General features: G+C 52.4%; 1 protein-coding gene across 1 annotated transcript in view; it reads right to left on the reverse strand.

Annotated features, from left to right (window-relative positions):
• Nucleotides 1-4,256: 4,256 nt before the first annotated feature.
• The window catches only part of ITGA2B (integrin subunit alpha 2b), a 15,002-nt gene continuing 6,787 nt past the window's right edge, over nt 4,257-12,471 (reverse strand). Inside the window, exons 13-30 of the mRNA XM_007955267.1 lie at nt 11,732-11,914; nt 11,441-11,486; nt 11,220-11,324; nt 11,080-11,135; nt 10,838-10,989; nt 10,582-10,707; nt 10,099-10,166; nt 9,795-9,942; nt 9,001-9,093; nt 8,637-8,716; nt 8,046-8,126; nt 7,825-7,921; nt 7,578-7,730; nt 7,341-7,466; nt 6,164-6,280; nt 5,810-5,911; nt 5,488-5,604; nt 4,257-4,331 (exon numbers count right to left, since the gene is read on the reverse strand). Coding sequence (XP_007953458.1) covers nt 4,257-4,331; nt 5,488-5,604; nt 5,810-5,911; nt 6,164-6,280; nt 7,341-7,466; nt 7,578-7,730; nt 7,825-7,921; nt 8,046-8,126; nt 8,637-8,716; nt 9,001-9,093; nt 9,795-9,942; nt 10,099-10,166; nt 10,582-10,707; nt 10,838-10,989; nt 11,080-11,135; nt 11,220-11,324; nt 11,441-11,486; nt 11,732-11,914 — 1,925 coding nt within the window. The remainder of the gene's footprint in view (nt 4,332-5,487; nt 5,605-5,809; nt 5,912-6,163; nt 6,281-7,340; nt 7,467-7,577; nt 7,731-7,824; nt 7,922-8,045; nt 8,127-8,636; nt 8,717-9,000; nt 9,094-9,794; nt 9,943-10,098; nt 10,167-10,581; nt 10,708-10,837; nt 10,990-11,079; nt 11,136-11,219; nt 11,325-11,440; nt 11,487-11,731; nt 11,915-12,471) is intronic.

The raw sequence follows: 12,471 nt of genomic DNA on the forward strand, positions 1-12,471 counted from the left end.
GCCCCGCATCGCGGGCCTCCCGGCACCGCCCCCTCCCGGCCCGGTTCCGCCCGCCACCTCCAGCGCTCCCGCCCCCAAGACCCCAGCCGCCATCCCTTCCTGCAGCCCCCGATTCTTGGCACTCACATTCCCCGCCGCCCCAAACTCAGCTCTCAGACGCTCGCCGCAAAAGAGTGTCGAGATAAGGGTATAATCCCAGGGGTTCTTGGAGTTCTAGAGCCCCTGAAATTGTCGGGGGAAGAAAGGCGAACTGTTAAAGCAGATACTTCAAAAGTATACAGTGTTCATGAGCGTCTGAAAAAGACCGTAAGGATTCCCTGGTCTACTCCTCATCTCTCCACACAATCTCCAGCACGCAGTTTGAGGAGGTAGCACGCACTCCGCTGGGAATCGGTCAGACCTGGATTTTTGTCTAGCGTCTGCCTCTTGTTTAAGCCGTGGACAAGTTCCTTGGCCTTCTGGTCCTCCTCATCTTCCCATTAACGTGCTGATTTAATAATTTCTGCCTCATGGGGTGGTCATAGCATTAAATGTAATAGATGTAAAAATTTTAGCACATACCTGACCAGGGCAGGACCACAATAAATGGCGCTATTGTTGGTCTAGGATGAGGTGAGGTTTATCTGGCCCAGGTAACCAGATCAATTGCTGTCAATTAACCTTCCAGAGGTCAACGCAAACTTCATCCTCCCCCACAGAGAATCACCCATTGGTGCCGCTTGTTTGGGCTTAATGAACAACAAACCGAATGTTTTCCTTCTTCCTCAGCCATTGAACCCTACATCTGAGGACAGCTATTGGCCTGTTCCACCCCAGTCCAGTTCTCTTTTCTTCCAGCTCAGTATTTCTGGTTGTCATCAACACTCAGCTCTGACATGGCCGAATCCTCATCTAGTCTCTCCTGGTTCTCACTGACTTGTCACCTTCTCTTTCCTTTGGCGCCCAAGAGAGGGGACTGGATACCCAGGATGGGGTCCTGGCCCCTCAGCGGACAGCAGGCTTCCCTCCTGGTCAGGACCCCTGGCTGGGTCTTCTTCCTTAAGAAGACCTCATTATGAGCTTGTGGACAAAACCACCACATTTTTTCTTTTCCTTTTAACAGAGATATCCATCTAACCGGATTTCCCAGTCCTATTCTTATGTACCAGCCACTCTTCCATAAGGATACCGCCTTGGAAACCCAAGGAGAGGTTGGTATGAGTCGGATCCGACTCAACAGCAGTAGAGTTTGGTTTTCTTTTCTTTTCTTTTTTTTTTTTTAATGCTTATGTAACCAATTTTTTGGAAGCTCAACACAGGACTTTGCACTCATCCCTGGTGAGTTTCATCTTGTTGGTTTCCACCCAACTTTACAATCTGTCCAGGCTGCCTTGAATCTGCTTCAGTTACCCATTGTGTTGGAGCTTCCTCCCAGCCAACAACCATCTGCAGGGAAAGGAGTGGCTTCCTCTCCTTCCATTGGAGGGTCACAACAATGCCAGGCAGCCCAGAGCCAGGAGGGAGCTTTGGGACACCCCTGTGGAGATCTTCAGCTTTATCCAAATGCATCCGATCTAAATCCAAGTCTCTATCCTCCAGCTCACATTTCTGTCTTGTCTGTTAAAAACAAATGATAAATGCCTTGCTGGCTCAAGATATGTTGGCAGGGACCATTCAATTACAATGGTGGTGTTTGGGGGTCAGTAATTTGGCTGATGTTCAAGGATCACAGCTTAATATTTTCCTGCATGGTCACAGTCACCCAACTAGAAACCTGTTCAGGAACTTGCCAGGCATGGAGGTCAAATTATTCTGTTCTTTTCAGAATTTACCTTTTACCTCTTTGGGTACTGCAGCTCTTGGGAGGTAAATCTGTTCATCAATGGCATCTCCCAACACAATGTGTAGCATCAAGTCCAGAGTTCCCCATGGCCACCAGGTGCTGCATGCCTGGCCCAGGGCTACCTCTCTGACCTCATCTTCTGGATCCTTCACCCACCCACCTCCAGCCACATGGACCTCCATGCTTTTACTTGAACACACCAAGCCAGCTCCCACCTTGGGGGCTTTGCCCTGGTTATCCTGTGTGGAACACTTTATCCCCAAGCGTCCACATGGCTCATTCATGTCTCTGTTCACCTCATCAGAGACCTTCCCTGGTCACCCTACCTAACAGCCCACATACCTTCTATCACTTTCTATCCCCTTACCTTGGTATTTACTCATAGCACTGATGGCCGCTGACCATATATTTACATATTTATTTTCTCTCTACTCCCAGGTGAATATAAGTTCCATGAGGATGAGGACTTTGTTCGCTGTTCCAGCCCCACACCTGGACTAGTGCCAGACACATGGTAGGGGCTCAATAAATATTTATTGAACAAATGAATCAAAGACTCTGTCAGGACTCCAGGTGGGTTCCCCCCACCTCTTTCCTCAACCCCAAGCACTACAGTTGGAGAGCCATCATCCACTCCTCACTCCTGGATCTCCTGAGTGCTCCCTGCCTGGTGGCCTTTTTCCTGACGCCCCTTGTCCTTGGTGGGGAAGAAAGAACAGCAGCAGGGTGGCCTGAGAGCAATACTTGTTCTCCTCCTGGCATGGTGCTGCCTTCCCTGGGCTGAGAGCTTAGCCAGCCTCCTCCTGCCCACTCCTCACTCTGAATCCAGCTTTGCTGTTGTTGGTTGCCATTAAGTCAGCCCCAATTGATAAACTCATGTACAACAGCATGGAATGTGGCCCAGTCCTGCACCATTTTCATATTCGTTGCTGTGTCTGAATTCATTGTGAATACAGCCACTGTGTATTTTGAGTGAGAGTTCTGGTAGCGTAGTGCCTAAGGCATTTGACTGCTAACCGGAAGGCTGGCAGTTCAAACCCACCAGCCACTCCTTGGAAGGAAGGTTGGGCAATCTACTTCCGTAGTGATATCGCCTCAGAAACCCAAGGAAGGGTCACTATGAGTTGGAGCTGACTCGATGGCAATGCATTGTGTTTGCATTGCTAACCTAGGGGGCTCATCTTCCAGCACTATAATGGACACTATTCTATTGTGAGGAGCTCTGGTAGCGTAGTGCCTAAAGCACTTGACTGCTTCCTCAGAAGGAAAGATGGGGCAATCTACTTCCGTAGTGATACTGCCTCGGAAACCCAAGGAGGGGTCACTATGAGTTAGGTCGGACTTGACAGCACATAACAACAACAATTTTATTGTGATCTCGAAGGTTTTCATTGGCTAATTTTTGGAAATAGATTGCCAGGCCTTTCTTCCTAGTCTGTCCTTGTCTGGAAGCTCTGTTGAAACCTGTCCACCATGGGTGAACATGCTGATATTTGAAATACTGGCAGTTTAGCTTTCAGCATCATGACAACATGCAGACATCCCAGTAGGACAAAGTGACATACGGGTTGTGGAAACCAGCTGTAAAGGGCTTGTTTTTTTTTTTTTTTTTTTTTAGGGTGTGTGTGATTTCCCCTGGCCGTTGGTCATTTTGGGGTTTACCCTTCCAACATCAGGAAATAATGGTTTAAAGCTATCCACAAATGATCCAGTCTCCTTCTCTGATGCCTTCAACCCCATCCCATTGTGTTGTGTGCTGTTGATTCAGACTCACAGTGACCCTGTAGGATGGAATAGAACTGCCCCATAGTTTCTAGGCTGCACTCTTTACAGGAGCAGATTGCCAGGTCTTTTCTTCCATGGAGCTGCTGGTGGGTTCAAACCAATGGTCTTTCAGTTAGCAGCTGAGAGCTTAACCATTGTGCCACCAGGGCTCCTACCCCATCCTCCCTTCCCTCAAAACCCTCCAGCAGTTCTCCCCTGCTGCCTCCAGCCTCACCTTGTCACCCTTTATCCCTTGTTCCTCTCACATCTGCCACCCCCCCACTCTTTATGCCCTGACACCCCCAAAAGACAGCAAGACAGACTTTACCGTGGCTCAGACCCTCTCTGCTCATACTCCCACCACCCCTAGCTCCCTACCGTGGACACTCCTTTGGTGCCCCCTCCCCTCCTCTGACCCCAAAAGGAGGCAGCACACTGGCTTGGAGAATGGGAACTCAACCCCTTTATTAGGCAGCAGGAAAGGAGGTGGCCTGGCTCTGTAAGGGAGGGGGAGGACACCAGGAGGCCTCCTTGGAACAGGTCCACTTTGTGGGTATTCAGAGCTGGGGGACACTCAGTGGAGAGGAAAGGGCGGAGGAAAGGGCGGAGTGGGTACCACATCGCCTTGCTGCTGGAACGGTTTGTGTGTGTGTGTGTGTGTGTAGCACCGTCACTCCTGCTCCTCATCGTCCTCCTCCTCATCGTCCTCCTCCAGGGGAGGGCGATTCCGCTTGAAGAAGCCGGCCTATGGACAGAGGGGTTGTGGTCAGGGTGTGGAACCAATCCTTCGGCCCCAGAGGGCTGCCCTACCTGGGGAAGGTGTGCTAGAAAGCGGCCAGTGTGAGGTCCTTCCCAGGACCGGCCCAGAGGACCCCACAGCTTCACACACGGAAGCATCTCCCTATTTAGAGAGCGTGTGTAACTGTGTATAGTTTTTTCTTCTCTCCCTTGAACTTTTCTAAGTACAGATTTAGAATTTTCTTAAATCCATGACTCTAGCATATGGTGATAGGAGCTCTGGTAGCACAGTGCCTAAGGCACTCGACCGCTAACCAGAAGGCTGGCAGTTCAAACCTACCAGCCACTCCTTGGAAGGAAGGTTGGGCGATCTACTTCCATAGTGATACTGCCTCGGAAACCCAAGGAGGGGTTGCTATGAGTCGGGTCTGACTCGACGGTACATAACAACAACAACAAGAAGCATACGATGATACGTATTTGCTTATAATAAAGTTTAATGTGTGGTTTCCCCTCAAAGGACCCCGGCTTCCAAGGGCCTGGGCACCTGAGCAAGTCTGAGAGCACATGAGCTTCAGATGTGTTCTATTTGTTGTCCAGGTACAAGGGGGATTGAGCCCCAGGGCTTTGCAAGGAGTGAGGAACAGGATCTAGATCAGCACCTGGGTCCCCCATCCTAGTCAGGGGAGAGGACAGAGCTGGGAGGACGTGAACTTTCCTGAAGGCTAGACTCATTCCCTGGGCTCTTCATCTTAGGGAGAACCCCAAAATTCATAGTGACCCAATAGCACAGGGTAGAACTGCCCCGTAGGGTTTCCAAGGCTGTGATCTTTATAGAAGCAGACTGTACATCTTTCTCCCAAGGAGTAGCACTGGTGGGATCAAATCGCCAACATTTTGGTTAGCAGCCAAGCACTTAACTACTGCACCACCAGAGCTCTGTATCAGGGAGGAAAAGATCTATAGGCCTTAGGGCTTGAGATGCCACCTTTGCCCAGGGGTGTGTGCCCTGCAGGGAGAATGATATTCTAAAAGTGGAGATGCAGATGGGATGGGCCCTGGGTTACCCACTTGGGCCACCAACTCTCTCTGCTTGTCTGTGAGGTAGGACAGGGCCAAGACTATATCCACCTGGCCACCCCTTACCCGCCTTCGTCCCTCACCTTCCACATGGCCAGGACCAGGAGGGTGAGCAGCAGCAAACCACCCATCACGCCTACCAGAATCCACCAGAGAGGAATGTCTCTCTCCTCCAAGACTCGAAGCACCTGCGTCTGCACCTGGAAGGAACCCCTCAGCCCCTGTGATGGCACCCACGCCAAAACTGGAACCCACGGACTGGTGATGCCAGCCAAGCCATCCACTTGTACCACCCTTCAGACCCAGGGAGGCCTTGCCTCCATTCTGGCTGGGCACTGCCACATGGGCAGACCAATGATTCTTCCTGCAAGCCTCAGTTCTTCTGCCACCATCCCTGGTACTCACTAGCTCTTTGCCGCTGGGCAGGCTGAGGGCAGGCACCGTGTAGGGAAGGGCAGATACGTTGAACGAAGCACGGGACTGCAGGATAAACTGATCCAGCGGCCTCTGGATAAGGTTGAGGGTAAGAGCCATTTATTCCTCCACGAGGCCTACTGGTTGAAAGAGTCCAAAGAGTTGCCTCCTCCTTGGGGAGCCCTGCTCCTAGGCTAACCCCACCTCCAGCCAAACTGCACCAAGCCCTTACCTAGTTACCTCCTCCCTGAAGCCCCGCTTCTCCAGAGCAAACCTCGCCTCTCCCTGCCCTCCCTGCCTCGCCTACAAGAAGCCCCACCCTTTCCCGACCGCGTTCTGCTCCACCTGGCGAAGGCTGGGCAGCCACAGGAGAGCCAACACGGTAACCGTGGCCCGCTGCCCGCGCGCCATCTCCTGTAGCTCACACCGCACTTCAGTACAGGGCGCCGAGGAGTTGCAGTCCTGAGGGGGTGCGTCATCAGTCTCCAGCCCCTCCTGACCCATCAGCCCCTCAGGCACAGGACCCACCCCAGAGGGTGACCCGGGGGCCAGGGAGCTCGGGCCTCCCCCTCAGGAAGGTCATCGGATTCAAGCTTCAGACTTTGTCGGTAAACAAGGTTGCTCACAGTCCGGGGGATGCAGGGAGAAGGCAGCGAGAAGTGGGGTCATGCATTTAATACTCAGAACTTTGGTAACCCTGAAGAGCCCTGGTAGCTCGGTGGTTAATCGCTGGGCTGGCAAACCGCGGTTCAAACCCACCAGCCGCTCCTCAGGAAAAAGATGTGGCAGTTGGCTTCCTTAAGGATTACAGCCTTGAAAACCCCACGGGGTAGTTCTCCTCTGTCCTACTGAGTCACTATGTGTTGAAAATCAATTCGATGGTGATGGGTTTGGTGTGTAAGCCTGCTCTGATATATATTCATTCCCCCCCCCCCTCTAATGTATTGGGAGCTCTGGTAGCATAGTGGCTAAAGCCCTTGACTGCTCCCCAGCCTCCCTCTGATGTTGTACTCATTTCCAATGTTTCAGTCTCTCTCGGGTCTATACAGTGGCCCTTAGAGTGACCAGAGTTGACATTTAAGAGACATTTGCCTGGCACAGACTGTATGCCTGCACTTTTTTGACACTGTCACATTTAATGTCTTACTATCTCCTATGGAGTGGATAGGAGCTCTGGTAGCATAGTGGCTAAAGCACTTGTCTGCTAACCAGAAGGCTGGCGGTTCAAACCCACCAACCACTCCTGGGAAGGAAGGTTGCGCAATCCTACTTCCGTAGTGATACTGCCTGGGAAACCCAAGGAGGGGTCGCTATGAGTCGGGGCCGACTCGACGGCACATAACAACAACAACAACAATGTATTGGGAACCTTAAAAAATGCAAGTGCCCCCCATCCCACCCCTGACACAAGCCCAGCATAATCCCTCATCTTCCTGCCCTTGCAGTGCTCAGGTGGGTATGGCCCACAGGAGGCCCTCTCCAGCCCCCATCCCTCTGCCCCTGGGCCCCACAGCCTTCTTACCACTAGAACTGGGTCCTGGAGCCCTGAGGGCTGCTGCGAGCCTGGCCAGAGCGCCTGTCTACGCTCCCGCTTTCTATGGGCTGGGTAAACTGGGGATGGGCTGGGGGTGGGCAGCTTCCAGTCCAGCTGGAGAGGCAAAGAACTGGTTAGGCCCATGTGTGCCCAGCTCTCATGGCCGAGGTACCCTGGTTATTGACCTGGGGACTCCCAACAGCTTTCTTCCACTGTGGCTCTTACCTTGAAGGGGTTAGGGGATGGCTCTGGAGAACACTGGAGCCCCCCCTGGGCCTGCACGTCCAGGATATAGAGCAGGTCCCAGGACTGGGACTGGCCGGGGAGGTGCAGGCTGAGGTGCAGGCCGCTGACAGCACCAGGGCCTTTGTTGTGGAGCTGGGGAGGGGGATTCGGTGGCAGGATGTCCAGTGGCTCAGCACCCAGCCTCAGCTCCTGGGGCCGTCCCACCCCCACCTGGAGCCCTCCTCACCTCATAGGTGTGCTCCACTTTGGGGCCCCAGCTGTCTGAGCTTTTCTCCTCCCTGTCACCTTCAGCTGCCACCACCAGGGAGGCTGGAAAGGAGTTCCTGCAGGTCCCCAAGTCCCCAGGGGTGAGCTTGACCCCCCGATTGGACTTTGAGGGCTCTCCCAAGGCCACCTGGACCTCAGGGCCCTACCTGCTAGCTCCCTTATCCACCCAGAGGTTCTCACCCTCGCAGCTCCACTTGGGCCTCTGCCTGGACTGGCACATGCAGCAGCACCACTTGACTGTTTGGATTCTGGCTGTTCTTGCTGGAGGGGAGGGTGTGAGGGGAGGCAGATGAGGACAGTAACCTGGGGCAGAATTTCAGGGGCGACATACACACAGACACACACAGTGTCAACTAGTCCATGCCGACCCTATAGGACAGAGTAGAACTGCCCCATAAGGTTTCCAAATCTATAAATCTTTACAGAAGCAGACTGCCTCATCTTTCTTCTGTGGAATGGCTGGTGGGTTTGAACCACTGATCTTCTGGTTAGCAGCTGAATGCTTTAATTACTATGCCACCAGAGCTCCTTTCAGGGGGTTCAGGATAAGCTAACTCTACAGACAGCATGCCACACTGAGGTTAGACCTGGGGAAGAACTTTCTCCAGGACTCCAAGACTTAGAAACAAGTGTCTGAGAAAGAAGGGGAACAAGGAGGCCTGAAGAACAGGCATCTCAAAAAGACTCTTCTGTTTTGAGAACATCTGAGGGGCTCTATAGCAGGCTCAGGAAAGGGAGGCGGGTAGGTGGGACTGCTCCCCAGTCCAGTACCTCTTGATCTGCAGCTGGAAGGTCACATACTCTCCAGCCTCTTCCAGGTTCCCCACACTCACCAACATGGTGATTCCTATCTGGAAAACGGGAAGAGCCAAAGTTACTGCCCAAATGCCACCTCTGGGCAACCCTATCTGGAAAATGGTCTCCAGTCCTTACCATCCAAGGTCATTATTATTATCCATTTTACCTAGCAGCCCACTCAGGAGGATGTCACTCACTTAAGAACATGCAGTTAGGGGCTGTGAAGACCAGGAATCCCACCCAGAGCATGCTGACTCCCAAACCCAACCCCTAAAACCTTGCCATCTGTCAACAAGTGCCTGGTAGAGAAGACCCAGCCCAGGACTCCCGTTCTCACCCGGGCATCATTCTTCAGGGGGTTGCCCAGCTCACACAGCACCACCTTGCTCTCGTTCTCCTTCTTCTGGTTACAGATGAGTCTTTCAAACCCCTTTGGGAGGCAGTTCCCATAAAGAAGATAGTTACAGAGCACCCCACATATGTTTACACTCCTTTGGAAAGTCCGCACAGATCCGCACACTGGGCTGGGGAAGGGGGCCTCTTGGGCTGGGAGTTCAAGGGCTGTCTTGTTTTACTTCATGTATTGCAGTAGCCATTTACCATTCTTTGAACGAATTTTCATTTTGGAAACGAAACACGCAAAACAGTACATAGAGTATGACCCCATTGTTTTTAAAAAATTAAAAATAAACATGTACATATGTAAAGGTTTGCCAATGTCAAGGAAAAAAGACTGGAAGGAAAGCCACCAAATGTCAACAGAGGTTCCTGTTAACACTTGGTTCCTGAGTTACTTTTTAGTTTTGGTTTTATACTATAGTTTCTCAATTGCATACCATTAGCAAATACTCATTTCATAGAAAAAAAAAAAATATATATGTGTGTGTATACATATGGTAGCATAGTGGCTAAGGCACTTGACTGCTAACCAGAAGGCTGGTGGTTCAAACCCACCAGCCACTCCTCGGAAGGCAGGTTGGGCAATCCTACTTCCGTAGTCCGACTCGACAGCACATAACAACAACAACACAACAACATACATATAGCTTTTATAGCAAAGCTTAAGAGAAGTGGGAGTCAAGGATCCTACACCTCCCAGGGCCTGGTAGTGCCCCCATGGTGGGGCCTCACCTGAATGTTGCTGAGGGCCCGCATGTAGTGGGCACCTGGAGGCAGGTGAGTAGTCAGCTCAGCCTCATAGGCCCCCTCGCCTTCATTGGCAGCGTCCACCCACAGTTCCAGCACATTGTCAGCCCCAATCAGGAGTGGGGAGCCCCTCCTATGGAGGGAAAGGAATAAAGCCCAGGATACCCAGGCCAGACTCAGGGTCTAAGGGGAAGAGGGGGTCTGAGGACAAAGTATTACGATGCAGGTGGAAAGGGGGCATCGTTGGGGCAGGGTGGGCCAGGACTGGGTAGTATGGGGGTCTCCTCACACTTCGGCAGTGAGCTGAAGCTGGGGCACACACAGGTCGTCCTCCCCACAATCCAGGATGATGCGAGTCTAGAGGGGCACATCAGGGTATATGGGTAAGCTTGGGGCCAGTGAGGTTTCTAGTCACATCTGCGCTAAGAAAACAACACTGAGCTGGATTCATATCAGCGGTTAGAGAATAAGATCTGAGGATGAAAAGGAGATTGGGGATGACATCAGGGCTTTTGGATTTCCATCAGGGTTTGGGATGATGTCAGGGTTTGTCTGAGGCTGCCATCGAATTTTGTCACGCCAGCACTCGGAGCTCGCGTCAGGGCACAAAGGATATTGAGATTTGAGGGTTTTCATAGGGTTTAGATTGCCATCAGAGATTAAAGGTGACATCAAGGTTTAAGGGTTCATATTACATTTCATGCACTAACCCTCACCCTGACTTTCTAGCAGACGTACTACACCTCCTTTGCCTGTCCTCACCCATCCCCACCTGCTTCTGGACGTGGGTGTCTCCATGCAGCACAAGGGCAGGGGTCAATCCAGCCTTGTCAGGCTGCAGGGACAAGTTGAGACTGAGCACAATGGGGCTCAGCTTGTCCCGGAAGTCGGCCTCATCCTGGGGAGGGAGATAAGAGCCAGGCCATCTTGCTGCTATGCACATTCCACCCTCTTGTGGTCAGCAGGGACCAGGTCCCGCTGACCACCACTGGAGCCACAGCACCCACCCCTCCCCAGCCTGGGCATACTCGCAGGAAAGCCTGGGCAGTGTGGCAGACAGGGCTGTGCCTCCCGCCCAGGTCCAGGTGCAGGGTGGTGCTGGCTTGCTGAGAGCCCAGAAGCAGCACCCGCCGGCCCTGGCGTGGCTTCTGCCGGTCCAGCTGCAGCTCAGCATTCAGGCCTGGCAGGGCAAGTGGAAGGTCAAGGCCTCCCTGGACAACCTCCAGGGGAGCCCAGTCCCTCCTTCTTGCTGTCTGGCCATGCCACTCACGCAGCTTTTGAGGAATGTTGTACCCAGTGGCTCCCACACACATGTAGATGTTGAAGCTGCAAAGAAGCAAGTGGAGCTTAGGGGCTAGAGGCACCCCTGAGGACTCTCGTCCTGCCTGGGCCTGCCCTCTGCCTCCTCACCAGCTCACTGTTGTGTTGGTGTGGGGCAGAGTACAGTTCTTCACAGCAGGATTCAGTGAATCTTGTACCAGCAGCTGGACACTGGCCATCACCACAGGCTGAGCTCTGATGGGATGCAGAAGACCTGCCATTGTGGCCCCTCCTGGACTGGCATCCCTGATGCTGTGGGCTGCCACATGCTGGGGACCCTCTCCACCCAGTCCCTGGGAGCCAACATTTACCTGTACACAGCCACCTTGCTGGCCCCATAAGCTCCCACCAGTAGGTCTATAGACATTGGGAGTGGGATCAGGATTGGCAGTTAGACAGGGCATGGGGTCCTCACCTCATCTTCCCAGGGGCCCCTCATACCACCTCCTCCATTGGAGGTTTGATCTGATATCCCATAACAAATGGGTCAAAGCCCTCAGTGGAGCACCAGCTAGGCATGGAACTCCCCGGCTGCGTCTCTTAGCACTGGCAGCTAACGCCCATGAACCCTTCTTGCCCAGCTGGAAATGATTCAGGGGCACCTGGATATCCGTTGTCATCGATGTCTGTGGCACCTCGCAGGGAGAAGCCAAAGCCAGAGCCTTTGGGGAAGGGGCTTTCCAGGACCTGGGATGGGCGTGAGCTCAGGCCCTCACTCTGACCCTGGAACACCAGCACTTGGCCCCTGCCACTGGGACCTCCGTAAGGGGCGGCCACTGCAACATCTGAAAGGAGCAGCAAGAAGGGAGTGGCTGTTATTCAAGTCGAGAAGGCAATCTTCCTGCCCTCCAGGAGTTTACAATCATGTACGAGAGATAAGTCTGTAGAGCAGAATTTGTTATAAGAACTGTCACAGCCTTCACCACATATTAAGGTAAATATATTGACATGATCTCATTTAATGCCTGAAAGTTAGACATTGTTATTCCCATTTTAGATGAGAAAACTGAGTCCCAAGATTAAATAACCAAAAATAAATACATAGATAAATACTAAATCACTTGCCATTGAGTAAATTCTGACTCATGGCAAGCCCGTGTAAATCCGACTAGGACTGTGCTCCATACGGTTTTCAAAGACTGGTTCTGTAGAAGTTGATTGCCAGCCTTTCTTCCGAGGTGCCTCTGGGCACTCGAACCACCAACCTTTCCATTAATAGCTAAGGGTCATCCAGGGACTCCAATTAAGTAATAGTTGTTGTTGTTGTTGTTTGCCATCGAGTCGGCCCCGACTCATAGCGACCCCTCCTTGGGTTTCCGAGGCAGTATCACTACGGAAGTAG

The sequence above is a fragment of the Orycteropus afer genome, unplaced genomic scaffold, assembly GCF_000298275.1.
Source record: "Orycteropus afer afer isolate SDZICR_OR568_19922 unplaced genomic scaffold, OryAfe1.0 scaffold00495, whole genome shotgun sequence".
Taxonomy (NCBI): domain Eukaryota; kingdom Metazoa; phylum Chordata; class Mammalia; order Tubulidentata; family Orycteropodidae; genus Orycteropus; species Orycteropus afer.